Source organism: Polyergus mexicanus, unplaced genomic scaffold (genome assembly GCF_030449975.1).
Source record: "Polyergus mexicanus isolate NDT 795.1 unplaced genomic scaffold, iyPolMexi1.0 SCAF_6, whole genome shotgun sequence".
Taxonomy (NCBI): domain Eukaryota; kingdom Metazoa; phylum Arthropoda; class Insecta; order Hymenoptera; family Formicidae; genus Polyergus; species Polyergus mexicanus.
Window position 1 is genome coordinate 7,198,513 of NW_027223326.1, and position 15,723 is coordinate 7,214,235.

At 39.2% G+C, this 15,723-nt stretch overlaps 1 protein-coding gene across 11 annotated transcripts in view; it reads left to right on the forward strand.

Annotated features, from left to right (window-relative positions):
* LOC138933905 (growth factor receptor-bound protein 14) overlaps positions 1–15,723 on the forward strand; it is a 375,103-nt gene that overhangs the window by 331,189 nt on the left and 28,191 nt on the right. For 10 of the 11 annotated variants that reach the window (XM_070297102.1, XM_070297099.1, XM_070297110.1 and 7 more), the window contains one exon: positions 44–151. The exons of the other annotated variant lie outside the window; for it this stretch is intronic. In XM_070297102.1, coding sequence (XP_070153203.1) covers positions 44–151 — 108 coding nt within the window. The remainder of the gene's footprint in view (positions 1–43; positions 152–15,723) is intronic. 11 annotated transcript variants of the gene reach the window in all.

The window sequence follows — 15,723 nt, forward strand, 5'->3', positions numbered from 1 at the left end:
AAGCAGTGGTATCAACGCAGAGTACTGCTTTGTATTGTTCCAGTACGGCAAACAGCTCCGAGAGAATTACCGAGCCTTCAAGAACAAGCAGTGCGAACAGAACGGCAGCGGCAGCCCCAAAGAACAGTACAGCAGCTATAATGTGTCCAACGTAAGTGATATATGTATGATTTCGAGCGCTGAGATATACCATATAAGGATCTAAGCCGTAAAGGAGAATTTTGGAGATGAGGGCGAAAAGGGGGAATTGGTAAAGTTATGAATAATTTATTCGCTCAAATTTTTTTATGAATACGGCTTAAGTCTTTTCGTATCGTTCTAAGCGCTTTAATTAAATAAATTTAATTTTAGTAAAGGATTTCAACGATTTCGATTACGCATGGTATTTGGCGTAAAAGTAGCTGACTAAATTTGAGGAAAAAAAGAAAAAAGAACGGAACTCATATAACTCGCCATTACTATATAAGTAAAATAACGAGACAGTTGTCTCTCTCGTGGGGGGGGGGGGGGGGGAGAATTATTTCTACGACGCCCGCGATGTATTTTCGATGGGCCACTCTCTGTAGCCTCGGATATGCTCGAGAGGTAAATTTCGCTTTAGACGTGGTAAATGGAATGGAAGAGGCGATTACGTTGAAATTACCTCGAGTGACATTAATTTGCCGGGTCACGCCACGTTCGATCATTGCCTTCACAGTCATCCCTTTCCCTGCACGAGCCGTCGTCCCTCGTCGAACTTTCATAGCGTCTACGGGATCTTGATTAACTCGTGCAATCCCGAGCTTTTCAATGCTCTTTCTTTCGATTAACACCTTCTTGCGTTTCTTTACTTTCTCTCTTATTCGATTCTTAATTGTTTTCTTTATTACATTCTTATTTATATTATCTATTAATCATATATATAAATTTTCGCTTGTGAAGAGATAATATATTTTAACAAAGAATATTTTTTATATATATATATATATGTAATTATATTGTAATTATATGTATATGTATATATATTCTTTATCGAAATTATTCCCTTTTTTACAAGCGAAATAAATAGATTTGATTGATATTAATATACCAGTAAATAACGCTCGCGGGCAAATTGCATTATTGTTCTCGACGGTCACGCGCATTTATCGATTCTCTAATTGATATACTGAAATATAAGGAAATTCATTGCTAATAATGATGATGATGATGCTGTTAGCGGCTAAATACAATAATTATAGCAATTAGCTCGTTATCTATTGATCTTTAATGCGAGATTCCGAGCGAAATACGCGGGAATTGCCGAGCCACTCCCTCGGTTGAGATTCTATTCGCTCGTGTGCGTTCATTATTTCGAGTGCACAGATGCATAGTTCTCTCTTGTTAGCTCTCTCACACGTTCTGTTTATACAAAGGTTGAACTATGGCAACGAGAATTACACTGTCGCGACTAACGGATATCATATATCGTCGCTTTTATCGCTGCCGCGATAATATGTGTAAATTCGCCGATCCATAATCGATTCTCTCAGAATCAAGCGATTGTTGAAGAGAGAAAAAAAAAATAATAAGTTAATTTTTTATGAAAGATTTTCAGCTATACTCCGTCCAAAGAGAGAATGACCTCGGTCCGGACGAAAACTCGTCCGTTTCGCGCAGGTCTCCACCCACAAAAGCCGTATCTACATGATACGTATACGGTATTGAGTATGTTCACCCCACTTTGCCCGCTTATGCGCGGACCGAGGTCATTCTTTCTTTGGACAGAGTATAGTTGAGCAGTCAGTTATTTTATTTATTTTGTTTGATTTGTTAACCGGTGTAATTAAATTAATATCTATATAAAATTTCCTATGTGAGAAATAATTATTAAAAATTCGAGCAAGCAAAAACGAAGCAAAGACTTTAGAATTAATAGAATTTAATAATTAAACTTATATTTATCGTAGCTGCTGTGAATTAAGATGATTTTGAAGGATTTTCGGACACATGACTGTCATTATATAAAATTTGTGAGACAGCTTAAACAATCAAATTTAAACAGATAAATAATACCGACGTTTCGCGTGTCTGTTAAAATTATCACGGGTATTAACGAAACGTAATATACCGATAATAATGAAATAAATATAAGATAATTAAAATATAAAAAGAAAGATTTTATGGGATGGGAAGAGGAGATTTCTCTTTATAATTGCTTTTATGAATAATTTTTAATGTATGTCTCTTGTTCGATGAAAATTAATAGCTCCGCATCCATTATCGGATACATTATCGTCAATTATCGAATATCTGTTATTTACGATACATTTTTATATGACAAATAAATATATTAAACAAGTAGATACTCTTTGTACGGGAAATATTCGCTAATGGGGGAAATTGATGCATTCACATCTCGTCGAACGAAATTAAAAGTGAAAGATGTCAAAAGGAACACTGACATATATATCTTTCTCACGAGACGCGATCCGGAAAGGAAATTTTCTCGGGAAAGTACCGTCATAAGTTACGCAAAGAATGCCAAGAAGGATCCATCCCCATCGAATCGCACTGACCTCATTGTCGTGCCATCCCCGATCTCGTCGAGATATAGACTTCTTCTCTTTTTCTCTCTCCTTCTCTCTCTTTCTCTCTTTCTTCCTCCCTTCACGATATTCTTCGCGTCCTTCTACGCGCTAAGATGTCGGCGCGTCTCGCCCGGTAGGAAATTTCATCCTCGTATCGCACAGCTGATTCCAAGGTCGTGCCAGCCAGCTAGAGGGACGACAACCCCGGTGTGTACTCTCGAAGCTAGACACGTACCGGTCTACCCCCCTCCCTTCCCCCGGCCTCCCCGTTTACCCTTCCATCGACTGACTTATTTCCTCCTCTATCTCTTTTTTTCTCTCGTCGTCGTCGGAGAGAGATGAAAATATAGCTTGTTCTCATTATAATTTCCGTAGCCGGCCTTCTCGGGAAAATATTTTTCAAGGCGTTACCGCCTTATCGTTAAACCGCGAGAATTGCATCATCCAGAATTGCATGAATAATAAAAGTGATTGGAGAATAAACTCTGCCGATCATTAAAATATGCTTTCTCTTAGACTCTACGAAATACGCAAAGAGAAAAGGATGTAATATATTAATTTAAATGTTATATTAAAGGCGAGATTGCGAAATTGTTTTTCATAAATGAAATTTTAAAGAGAAAGTTTCGAAAAGTTGCAATTTTCTGCAGTGTGTTTAATGCGCGTCACTATTTTTTTTTTTTTTTTTTTTCTTTCTTAATAAACTGAAATACTGACTGTTTTCGAGTTACATAAGACGCTTACGTAATTTTTGTATGAATATTGATAATTTCTTATAATTACATTTTTTTTCTTGCACACAATCTTGGCAACTTGTCATAGTATTTTTATCTTATAATAATTGTACAATATAATTTTTGTCTCTATATATATATTTTTTTTTTCTTTTTTTTTTTTTACATAGAACGCGTTACATTACGGTTATAGTAATAAAATATTCACGAAACTTCCATAAGGAATATTGATTAAATGAAGCGGGTGTGAAACATATATATTTTCGAGCAGTTTGGAAGAACTGGTTTTGAAGTAGCAATCTTAATAAGCTTCCGGTAATAAATTACAGTTTACCAATTATGAATTATCTATTCGAAGTAGGACGGAAAATAACCGATATTTGTTTGCAAAATAAACATAATTGATAGGGACGGTCCCCGACATGCTTTAACAACAGTCCCGAGTAATAACAAGAAATTATTCATTGTTTATAGGGATACTCGGATAATTATAAATCGCAAGAAATAAAAATTGATTCTTTTACTAGTTTAAAGTTTTCAGATATTAAATAATTTAACGACAATCGAGAGTCTTTCTATAACTGCATGGCTTCGATATTTCGATGGTGAAAATAGGAGGTGAAGTTTGAGGGAAGATCTAAAAATAATCACCGGCGAAAAAATAGACGACGAGGAGAAGAGTGCACGTGGTGTGAAGCGAAGATGAAACTTTGAACGATCTTCTTCGAAGTCTCGTCTCCATTGTACATTTTCGCGAATGGGTAACTTCTCTCGCGAAGAGAGTGCGAACGTGTCTTGCACTTCGTTTCGATTGAAAGCTTCGATCATGGATATCGTTCGTTCGTGTTCCGCTTTTATCTCTATTCGAAAGGAAACAAAAGTGCATCCCTCGCATCGTGCGTTGTGTGTGTGCGCGTGTGTGGGTGTGTCGAACCGACAGGGCAAACTTCGTATTTTCCGTCTTTCCCGCACTGTTTCTATTTTTCACGTTGCACGTAATTGCACATTTAAATGGATAGATTGAAACTCGGGAATAAAGTTTCGTGCCAATGTAGCCCCGCGCGCGGATTCAATCTCCTGAATTTGAAAAGATCTACTCTGGTGAAAGATAAAATAGAAAAAATATATCTTAAACATTTTATATCTCAATCTGTTATATTAAATTTAAGTATTATAAATTTTAACATTTGCGGATATAAATTGATGCGTTGAATCAACTTCTCGATCAGATTTTTTTTTTTTTTTTTTTCCCCAAAATGAACAATATACATTATTTTTGTAAAATTTTTATTGTACATTTTGATTTTCGAATTAAGTCCATTTATATATACTTTGATTTTAAAATTACGACCGATTTATGTACAGGATGAGTCACTAGAAATTGCCTTCTAAGATACCTTGATAAATATTGATTTTACACACGAAAACATTTTAGAAAAAATGGAATGATTTTAAAGGGGCTACTTTTTTTTTTTTTTTTTTTTAGAAAGAGGCGTCAAAAGTTTTTAAAGATTATGAAGATACCTTAAAAGTTTTCTAATGACTTATCCTGTATATACTTTGATTTTGGAATTACGTCGTTGGAATTGATTCGTTTATATCAATTCGAAAATCGAAGTATAAGTATATATATAAATAGAAATATTATCATCTAGTGTAATGAACCAATCTATTCGTCATTGTATCATCTCGTTCAGCCTACTTAACGAGTGTCCACGGCGTTTGATAGATCGTTCGCGGTTGACGTGAAAGCGCGTAGTCGCGGTCCGTTTTTAGTCAGACATTATATTTGCCTTAATGGCGCGAGACAGCCGGCTTGGATGAACCGGAAATGTTGGGAGTATCCAACAACGGCGTTCTTTTCCGTTTTTCCACCTCGGCATTGTTACCGAGCCCCGTCGATCCCCTCATTTAAATTCAAGTGGGTTTTACCTTCTTGGAATTTCAATGCGAGCGTTAATTATTGGGTTTTAATGCGGCAATTCAACAAATTGTAGCAAATAAGGCTTCCCTCTCGAAGCTATCGTTGCTTGTTAAAGTCGTCGTAAACAGTACGTCGTATTAAAATTAAACTGCGCGGTTTCTCTCTCTTTCTCTCTCTATAGTTACTACGTCCATTATCAATGAACGTTACAATGATACGCATGCGCGTACACGAGGAGTTCCTTCTTAAAAATTTCACAGTCTCGCTGTAATCTCATGATGTTGCAGGAATTGTTAGCGATTGGCTCCAGCCGACCGTGACGTTTCTAATCATCTGACGTCTCCACCAAACTGTCCATCTTCTTCTCGATCATCAGTCATGTGATCGTCTTCTTTCTTTTCTCCGCTTTTATCATTTATTTCCATCCGTTGCCAGGTCGGGTATCAGACTTGAATAGGGAGGATTCCGTTCGTCAGGGGGAGGGATGGCGGGAGGGGGCGGAAAGGCCGGGAGTGCAGTACCTCGGTTACAGTCAGGGGTTTAAAAGTCGGGCAAAAAGCCCCGGCCGGCTGTTGCTACGCGCGAACTATCGACCAACCCGGCTTCTACCTATATATCCGCTAGAGAGAGAGAGAGAGAGAGAGAGAGAGAGAGAGAGAGCTCTTGGGGTATGGAGGAAGAGCTATAGATGGTATACGAACGTGCGCGCGCGCGCGAGCACTTCTCCGGGAGGGCTGGAGAATAACGATGTATGTGTGTGTGTGTGTGTGTGTGTATATATACCATATATGCACGCCGGAGGGAAGGGGGGATTCGGAGAAAGACGAATGGAGAGAGAGAGAGAGAGGGGAAAAAAGGCACATCACCCAAATATGCGAGACTGACGAGAAGCTCCGACGCGCGGGGGAGGCTTTCTTGCGCTCTCATATTTTAGCCGCCATCCTGGAAACGCGCTGGTAAGCACCGTATCGTTTCGTAGCCCTGCTCGCGCGCGCGCGCGCCATTGTTTTATTCCGCGCTTTTATGCCTCCACTCTTTCATTATATTCTTTATTTCGATGAGCTCTCTCTCTCTCTCTCTCTCTCTCTCCTCGAAATATCACCGGAGTCGCGTCCGCGCGCATCCCAACGCACGCGCCCCCTCCTCCCTCCTCGCCGGGGGTCTTACGCCTTCGTCTCCGAGTGCTACCGAATTTTGCATACGGCGAATCGCGAAGCCGTGGAGGGACATTTGCGCGCTGCAAAATTGGATCGTAAAGGTAGACATAAACTCCCGGGTAGTAGGTATTCCCCCGACGTCGTTTCTCTCTTCCCTGCCTATCGCGCTTTTGCCGCCGCCGCCGCTTCTCGCCTCGAAATATCCGCCTGCCGAAAATAGTCACGACACACACACACACACATACACACACCGGTTATGAAACTTTCACGTACTCTCTCTTCCCCGTCTCTCTCTCTCTCTCTCTCTCTCTCTCTCTCTCGGCTTCTTTTATTACGCGCGCGACTACGGCGCGTACGACGTTCCGTTAAAAGCATCGCTGTGTGTGATCGCCCCGTTAAAAATTTATCCCCAATCTCATGCTGATTTTCCGAAGCGTACTCCGTAGAGGGCTCGGCGGCCCTCGCGTATACCAACAAGCCGAGATATTGAAAGAAATCAATTGCAATTTTTCTTTCCCGAATATTTTCTTTCCACAAGCGTGTAAAATTAAGAGTCTAAAAAAATAGAATAGAAACGAAAGCTTGAAGAGAATGCGACGAGAAGTAATAAAATTACATATATTAAGGTAAAATAAATTTCATTCTTTTTCTTCTTCTATTTTTTCAAACTGATATCTCTAATATGCGAAGACTAATAGCGACGACCCAGAAACTCGGGCGACGCGCGTATCTATTAATTCGAATCCGGGAGGCTAAGATTAATGTACGATCGAGCTTGACCCATTTTCCCCCAAACTCGTCAGGAAATAGGACGACAGGATAAAGACGGGCAAGGACAACAAGGGGCGGCGCGAGAGAGAATTTCCGGCGCGACCGTTTTTCCTTATCCTTCTATCCCGCGTCTTCTCCCCGACTCTTCGCCCAAGCTGTCGCATGGAAATTTTTAATTTAACTTTACGACTCCGCCGAGACACTCTGCCCCCCCCCCCCACCCCTTCACCCCCACAGTCCTCTTCCCTTTATCCTCCCATACTTCCTCATCTCTGTCTTGCATCATCGGATGCATCGCCGTAAGTGAAAAGGACGGAAACATTTGAAAGAGCCACATCACCGGAATGAAATAGTCGGGGCTAACAGTGACGTAATCAGAATATGTTAGATTTTATTAAAAGCTTGCTCATTCCCGTATCTTTATTATTTAAATTTTGAAATTGGTAAGATTTTTTTGTTGCGAGTTGGAAATTATTACAATAAAATTTTTATTATTAAATAATATTATTTTAATATTATTTAATATTAATAATATTTAATATCGTTTATTAATATTTTTGTTATTATTATTATTATTATTATAAATAATATTAAAATAAATTAATTAAGAGAATAAAGGAGAGAAGGAGAAGGACCTTGATCATTCGCTTATAATTCTTACTAATAAGAGTAAAAATATCAAAATTGTAAAAGCTAATTAATAAATAGTTAATATTAAAATTATTAATTTGTTAATCTCATGTTAAGAAAATGGGGAGGAAAGAAATGTAAAGAAAGAAAAAAAAAAAAACTCTAGAGAAGAAAATTTCATAGATAAACTTGCAACAGGATCGGTAACTGTATCGTTGTATCAATGAACAAGGTTCCCTCGCATATAAATCTTTGACTTGCTCGCAAGGGGGAGAGGGCACCGGCTAAATCGCCGACGGGATATAAAGCCGCACCACATCTCCGTCGTCATTGTTATCGTCGCCCATATCTGCACTGATAACCGTCGTTCCCAGACGGAGGCGGAATATACGCGGCGACTAGGTTACCCTTAATCGAACTTTGACAGCAGCTGTCATTTGCACTCTAGGAGAGAGTTCCTACGATTCTATTATAATATTCTTCGAGTCTATAATTATTTGAAATTTAAAATGAAATCGATAATGTGTATGGTTTATTATAATAGCGTCTTGTTTGTGTTGATCTGTATTATAGTCTCTAAAAAAAGCGTTGCGTTCTTGCGTTTGGAATCTGGAAATCTCGTTCTTTCAAATTTTACATAAATTGTTAACGTATGATTTAATGTAATTTAAATTCAGGGATGATTCACCAGTACACCTACGACACGAATTTGCCGATACTTTTGTCGATATATCTTTCTCGGAGTATTGTTTAAAAACGAAACGCGAGTTCTCTCCCCTTCCTACCCCGGTCGCTTTTCTTCCGCATCTCAGACGAGTTGCCTCGCCGTCTTTATGACCCTTCTCAATGATAATACGTGATCGCTTAGAAGTCGCGCGAGTGCTACGATCGGTGCTTTTCGAAAAGTGCGCGACCAGCATTAAAAAAGTTCGTCGGAAGCTTTATTCGTGGCTCGAGCGAGCGGCGGCGGGGGAGAAAGAGACGGGGCTACGGGGTATAAATTAAAGCTCCGGTGTCGCCCGCGGCCGAAGAGAGGAAACGGTGGAGGAGGCGGGGAATATTCCTCTTCCGTTCGCTCGTCTAACATTTATGTCGCGACAAACTCTGAAAATACCGATGATCGAGCTGGTCGCCGCTGGTTCCCTTCGCATCGAAATTTGCTTAACTCTTGAAGAAAGACGGGGAGAAAGCCCGTTATAATGTCTTGAAAACAGTATCTTGCTTTGAGATCAAACAACGTTTAACCGGCTAAGAACTTTAAAGATTCGAGAAAATATCTATGCAAGAGAGAGAGATTCATCTTTTCTATTTTTTTTTGTCTTTTCTATCTTTTTCTGTCTTCTAAAAGTTAAGAGCTGCGTTCTCCCTCCAATTTCTCCCTTCCAGGAATAATAAATGTCTTTGGCGAGAATAATTCTCGAAAATTATCAGTGATACGGAAAAAAAAAAACGTCAATTATCGAGAAAGAATATCTGTTACGGAACACACCCTCGCGCGATTTTCTCGACGAGAGTGATGGGGTGCGCTTGGTTCCATCGTTTTTCGATACTTTGCGAACGATATACAAGTTCGCTATCGGCCACTGTCGATTCCGCTTTCCCATTTTCCGAGAGGCGGTGGTTCGCAATTCTCCGACTAAATGGAACGTGCTTTGTCTTGCCGCGGGACAATTAACGAACGCTCGACGACAGGGATTGCCGAAAACGCCGTTCGCGTTGCAGAAATTGTGCCTCGCATCTCGATGTTACCTTTTTCGGGGTAACTTAAATTGCACTCACGAAACTTTACTCTATTTCTGTCTCACTCGGTAGCGAAAGAAATTGCTTGAGGCAATCGTGCCGGAGAAGCCCGCGCGTTTAAAGTTTCTCTTAAGTTCTTGTCATAAATATTACAACAATGTGTATCGCTTATATATTTATGTAAAAAGAACAAATAATTATATTTAGAAAATTATAGAGAAAACAGATATTAAACTTTTAATTCTACACGTATATCTGAAATTAAATAAAATATAACTGTCGTATTTTTGAATACTATTATTTTTCTTGTATGAAAATCATTAACTCGGAGAGAAAGAAAAAAATTGATTAAACAGAATCATATTCGGATTTAATATTACGCTGAATTGTTCTCTTTTTTTTTTTTATTTTGCATCCTCGTAGAGGAAGTTTTGTTTTCGTGACAAAATTTTTTTTTTCCAATTTTCGATGCCAATGTGTTTAAAATGTTCCAACATGTCGAAAAATTATATATTTAAAAAAAAAAATACCTGTATGTATATTTGTATGAATGTACATTGTGTGTACAACTTTTGACTTCCGCAATTTTTGAGATATTGGGCTAAATTTTTCAAAATGAATAGAATATTATTAAAGGATGGTTGGTATTAAATTTGGTGAGGATCGGTGAAGGGGTTCATTTTTTATAAAATATTTTGAATTTTCTGAGAAATCTTTGTATACGCTCTAACTTTTGCAAATTTTTAGATATCTGGTTAAATTTTTTTACATAGATAGAGTATCATCAAAGGATGATTGGTATTGAATTTGATGAGGATCGATGAAAGGGTTTATTTTTTATAAAATTTTGACTTTTATGAGGAGTATTTGTACAAGCTCTAACTTTTTCAAATTTCTACATATCTGGTTAAATTTTTTTACATAGATAGAGTATCATCAAAGGATGATTGGTATTGAATTTGATGAGGATCGATGAAAGGGTTTATTTTTTATAAAATTTTGAATTTTATGCGGAGTATTTGTACAAGCTCTAACTTTTGCAAATTTCTGGATATTTTCCTCTATGAGAAAGTCACAAATTGAAAAAAAAACGCACTTGCTTTAAGGACCTTAAGTTTTATGAGGGAAATATATGTAAATTGATAAGGAAGCAATGTGCAAGTTTTTAATTTGCACAATTTTCATTTTCTTTTTCTTTTTAATGGTTCGTCTCTAAATCTTCTCGAGATACGAATCACGTAATGGGACATTCCGCTCTTACGCGGTTTCGTGAATACAAAACAGCGTAGCGAACGGTGGTAATCTCGCTCGCAGCTGTTCTCATTCAAATAAATTCCGCGCGCTTACTCAGTAAGCCTCGGGCATCTCGTATACGCAATTGGCATTATATATTTTCACCGGCCAGATGTAGCGCCGGGAGAACGGGAGATGCATCTCTTATCCCCACTGCAGAGAGCATCCTACCAAGGCTAGCAGGTCCTCTTTTTCCGCCGCCGCAGCTTCCCTTCCACCCCCGACCACCGCTTCCGCCTTGTCACTCCTCTGGCGTATGGGCGATTCTATGCGCATGCGTCCATGTAACCTTGACATTGAACGATTTCCCCCTGCCATCGCTTCCCCGCAATCGCCATCCCTAGTAGCCCTTCCTCTTTCTCTCTCGCTCTCTCTTTTCCTCTCCGTTAACTCTGTGGCGGACATTCGCGTCATCCCAACAAAAAAAAAGGGGGGGGGGGGCAGATAAAATGAAATAACAGTGAAACGCGTCCATCGGTCTCGATACCCGCTCCTGTCAGACTTTCCCCGCTGATGCGTCACTGACACATCCGATAACCGGAGAAACGCGCGCTGTCTCTTCAAGGTCTGTGCGAAAAAAAAATGTACCGGTAGGCTCGCGGTTCACGTCCGATTCACACGATATCCAGTATGACAAATCAGGTGAGCTCTTCCTCGATATTCTCCTCGAAATCCTTCAATGGTTTCCGATAATCTCGGAGTATTACCGAACGATATCCTCCGCGGTATCTCGTCCGATAATACGTGAAATTCCTTCGATAATCCTGCGTGTACTGCGTCGACTTTTTCGCTACGACCAGAAAACTCGATCCGTTACGTAATTCGCACGTGGCACGCATGCAAGGTTTTCGCGCACGTCATATCGAGCGTGAGGGCAAGATGACGCGTGCAAGCGCGCGTATACGTGGCATGGCCACGTGTGTTGTGTATATCGCGAGCATGCGCGCGAGTGGGTGGGTCTGATTACGGGCCCCGGGGACTCCGCTGCACTTCCTGCGCAAACCTATAATTACGATTATCTAATCGTCCCTGCATTATATAACGCGATATAATGTCTGACCTGACAGACGCGACCAACTCTACGAGGCCGATTCTTCTTTTTCCTCCTTTTCTTCTCCTTCTTCTTTTTTTTTTCTTCTTCTTCTTCTGCGGACACGCGATTCATGCCGTTTCAGCGTGAGTCGTTGAAATACATAGAAATCTGAAAAGGTCTTGAGATTAAAAAAGAAAAAAAAAGCTTTTTATTTTCTTTAACATTGATTAAACTACGCGGCCTAATTTTATACAATGCCATACACACCAGACTCGGTCGTTGTAAAACATCGGATCATGAGCAATAAATTATGTTTTTTCGCACAGGACTGTTTTGTGGCGATCTATATTAATCTTTATCATTTACTCAAATGTATAAATAAATTGATTTATTATCTCTCTGCAGAGTAAAAACCGGTTACGCAAGTCGAAAGGATCGTTTACAAGAACAGGAATCTCTCTCATATAGTAACCTAGTGACACGGAGGGGAAACAATGACAGTCGTGTAATTTTGTCTTCTTTCTTATTTTTTTTTTTTGACAAATAATTCTCTTAATTTGATAACAAGATTATTAATATCTGCTATTAAAGTAGTAATTGAAATTCGCGCGATTCATAAAATCATTGATAATATTCAGAAAATTATCGATTATCTATAATTATTTATTAAATTATTTATAATTACTAGAACAACACAGGCGCGCGCTGCGCGCGCGCTTTTATTTATGGACGTTTTTCAATTTTTTGAACTTTTCTTTCCTAACTTTAACTTTTTCTTTCACAAATTGTCAAACTGTCAAAATGTGCATGATTTGACAGTTGCAAATAACACGAATGAAGCAAATCGCAGCGCACAAGCGAGACAGCCAATCAGCATCGCGGAAAAGAGGCCTCAATACTTCGATACAAATTGAATTCACTCAGTTAACATGCCTTTTTTAGAGAGAGATTAAACAAATTATTATTAAAATAATTATTAAAAATATTTATTAAATAAATATAAATTATTTATAATTATTGATTAAATTATTGATTATTAAATTATAATATTGATTGATATTGATTATTAATTATTGATTATCGATTGTTTACTAAATCTAATAAATATTGTGTCTTTTTAATTGATCGTCGAAATTCGAAAAGGTACTATTATTTGCTTTCACCGTGGATTGTCTCGGGGACAGTGAGTTCTTCTAACACGATTATCCCCCGCAATCGCGTAGCGAGAAAAAGGAGAAAAAACACAATGACAGATATATCCGCGAATCGGGACAGTCATAACTCGTTCCTCTTCGTATCGTCCTTCTTTCTGTATTTTACGACGACGATCGCACGACATCGCGAGTCTCTATCTCTTTTTCGCACCGAGAAGTTAAGGTAGGAACTTTAAAGACTTTAATCATATAGATCGCCTAGCGCCAGTCATAAATATCGCCGATGCAAGCTCAGGTTGGCGCGCGTCCAACTTTATTTAAGCCCCCCCGCTCAGCTATCTCGGACGCGGTCCGCTGTTCCGTTCCGCATTTAGCAAATTTCGCGTCTTTTTCTTGTCCCCCTTCGAGCCTGTGCTCCTGCCGCTCTCTTCCGCTCGTCGTAGATCCCGCACAGCTGCCGCGTCTCTGGAGTCTCGCGCGCGACTATCAGCGGTTATTACATAACCTCTACGCGCTCGTCCGTATTCTCGCCGGCATTCCTGATCCCGAATGCATACCGAGAGAATACTGTCGCGTCGCCCATTGTCAAACGCGAGTATTAGCATTAATTCATCTTACTAGCCAGCAAATATAAGGTACTTGGGAAACGAGCGCCGTAAAAGCAAAACTGACCGAAAAGAAGTTCAGAGACGAAGTGTCTGCAGCTTCTTCGCGGACTGTTTGAATTTTCAGACACATGAATGAATGATGTTCGAATTCTCGAACACACTTCAATTCTCAGACACGCTCTTCTTTAAACTTTCAAAAAAACGAATCCGATGATTAAGATAGATGGTCGTAAAATTTTTTTTCAGACATCCAGATCTGAAAATTTAAATATGTCTGAATTTAAATGTGTCTGAATATTTAAAAAGTTTTTTTACAGTGGAAGTTTTTTTTTTTTTTTTTTTTGGTGTAAGGGAAGATAGACGTACATTTTTTTTTGATTCTACAAAGAAACGCGTATAATCGCAATATTCGGTAAACTGCGTGCTTTAATATGATTTTACATAGATATTGTATTATAAAACTTCTATAGAAATTATGCCGTGTATAATTTTATATATGTATAATTTTTTTTTTTTTTTTACATTAGGTGTACAACTTTGCTTCCGCCGTTTTTTTCCCGAAATTCGAGGCTTTATTGTAAAAAACTGGTTATATGTCTTTGAGGCGTTTTGAAATTGCTTGTTGAGTCACTCCCAATGATCGTGCCAATTTTTTTGACTTTGACTCGAATCTTCATTAAGTAATGCCTCCAATTCTGCACCTTCTCTCTTCCACCGCTATGCCGGTCTTCGATGTGAAAATCACCGTTCTTGAAGCGTCGAAACCACTCACGACACGTTCTTTCACTAATAGCGGCTTCACCATAAGTATTTGAGAGCATTCGATGAGCCTCAGCCGCAGATTTCTTCATATTGAGGCAGAAAATTAAAACCTCCCGCAAATGACGAGAATTTGGCTCGTAAACTGACATTTTTCAATCGAGAATAACTTTATGATGCGGACACAAATCGACTAATGTTTCTATGGGATTATGTTGACAGATGCCCAAGTTTATCGCATGACGTCTATGATCTATTTATTTCGACCACTACTTACCGCTAAAGCCATCTATAGGAAAACGGCGGAAGCAAAGTTGTACACCTAATATATATATGGTATATATAATGCGATTTCTCTTTCGAGTAAAGGGATCATGAAGGAAAATTATATCGATTATTTATTTATTAATTTATAACAAATACTTTATTGTTCAGTTCATACTCTACGGCTGACAAAAATCAAATTTACAAATATAAATAGAAAATTTTGAATATAAAATTGAAGAAATAAAAATATCTTTATAAATATAAAGGACAGATCTCTTCGTTGAACAAATTATAATCACTTATAAATTATATAGATAACAAGCATAGAAAAAATTTTTATTCGACCCTTGTTAAAATTAATGATCGATCGCGAAACTCGCTGATTTATTTGTTACTCGCAATTTGAGATTTCTGTTCAAACTCATCTTCGTTCTGCGACGATTAAAAGTGCTACTGGTCACATACATACAATATTTCACGGTTGCTAAAACCTAAAGTGGCCATACATTAGATTCCTTCTCTCTCGACGCCGCCTTTTACCGGGTTTCTCCATTGTACTCGCGGAGAGCGGTAATTACCAGCGTATTACATAACGCGCACGGACGGAGAGGGGCGAGACGGGGGGAGGGGGGGGAGAGAAGGAGAGAGGAAGGGAGAGAGAATAGAAATTTCGTCCATCGAATCTCACGGCCGTCGCCGTCGTCGTCGAAGAGAGAGGAATCGACGAACCAACTTCGAATATAGTCGATACGCATAATTTGCATAATTACACACAGTGGCACTCGGGAATTTAATGCGTTTGCTTGCGCGCGCATATAAAATCGTCGAGTCGAACACCGGCGAAGACGGCGATGCACATCGTGTGAGGGGTCCCGGGGTCTCCCTCGCGTATTTACGAGGACGATGACTGGCATTCTTAGGTTTTACGATCGGTGTAAACGCTTAACAAGAGCGGCGGCGGCTGTATATAGGGTGTATATAGTACCTACACACTACTGTGCATCGGATATGCATCATTGTTTTGGCCAGGTGCGCGTTCTAGGTGACTTTATAGGCCACGGTAATAATTTCGGCGCGACGACGAATCTTACCCTCGAGACGAGA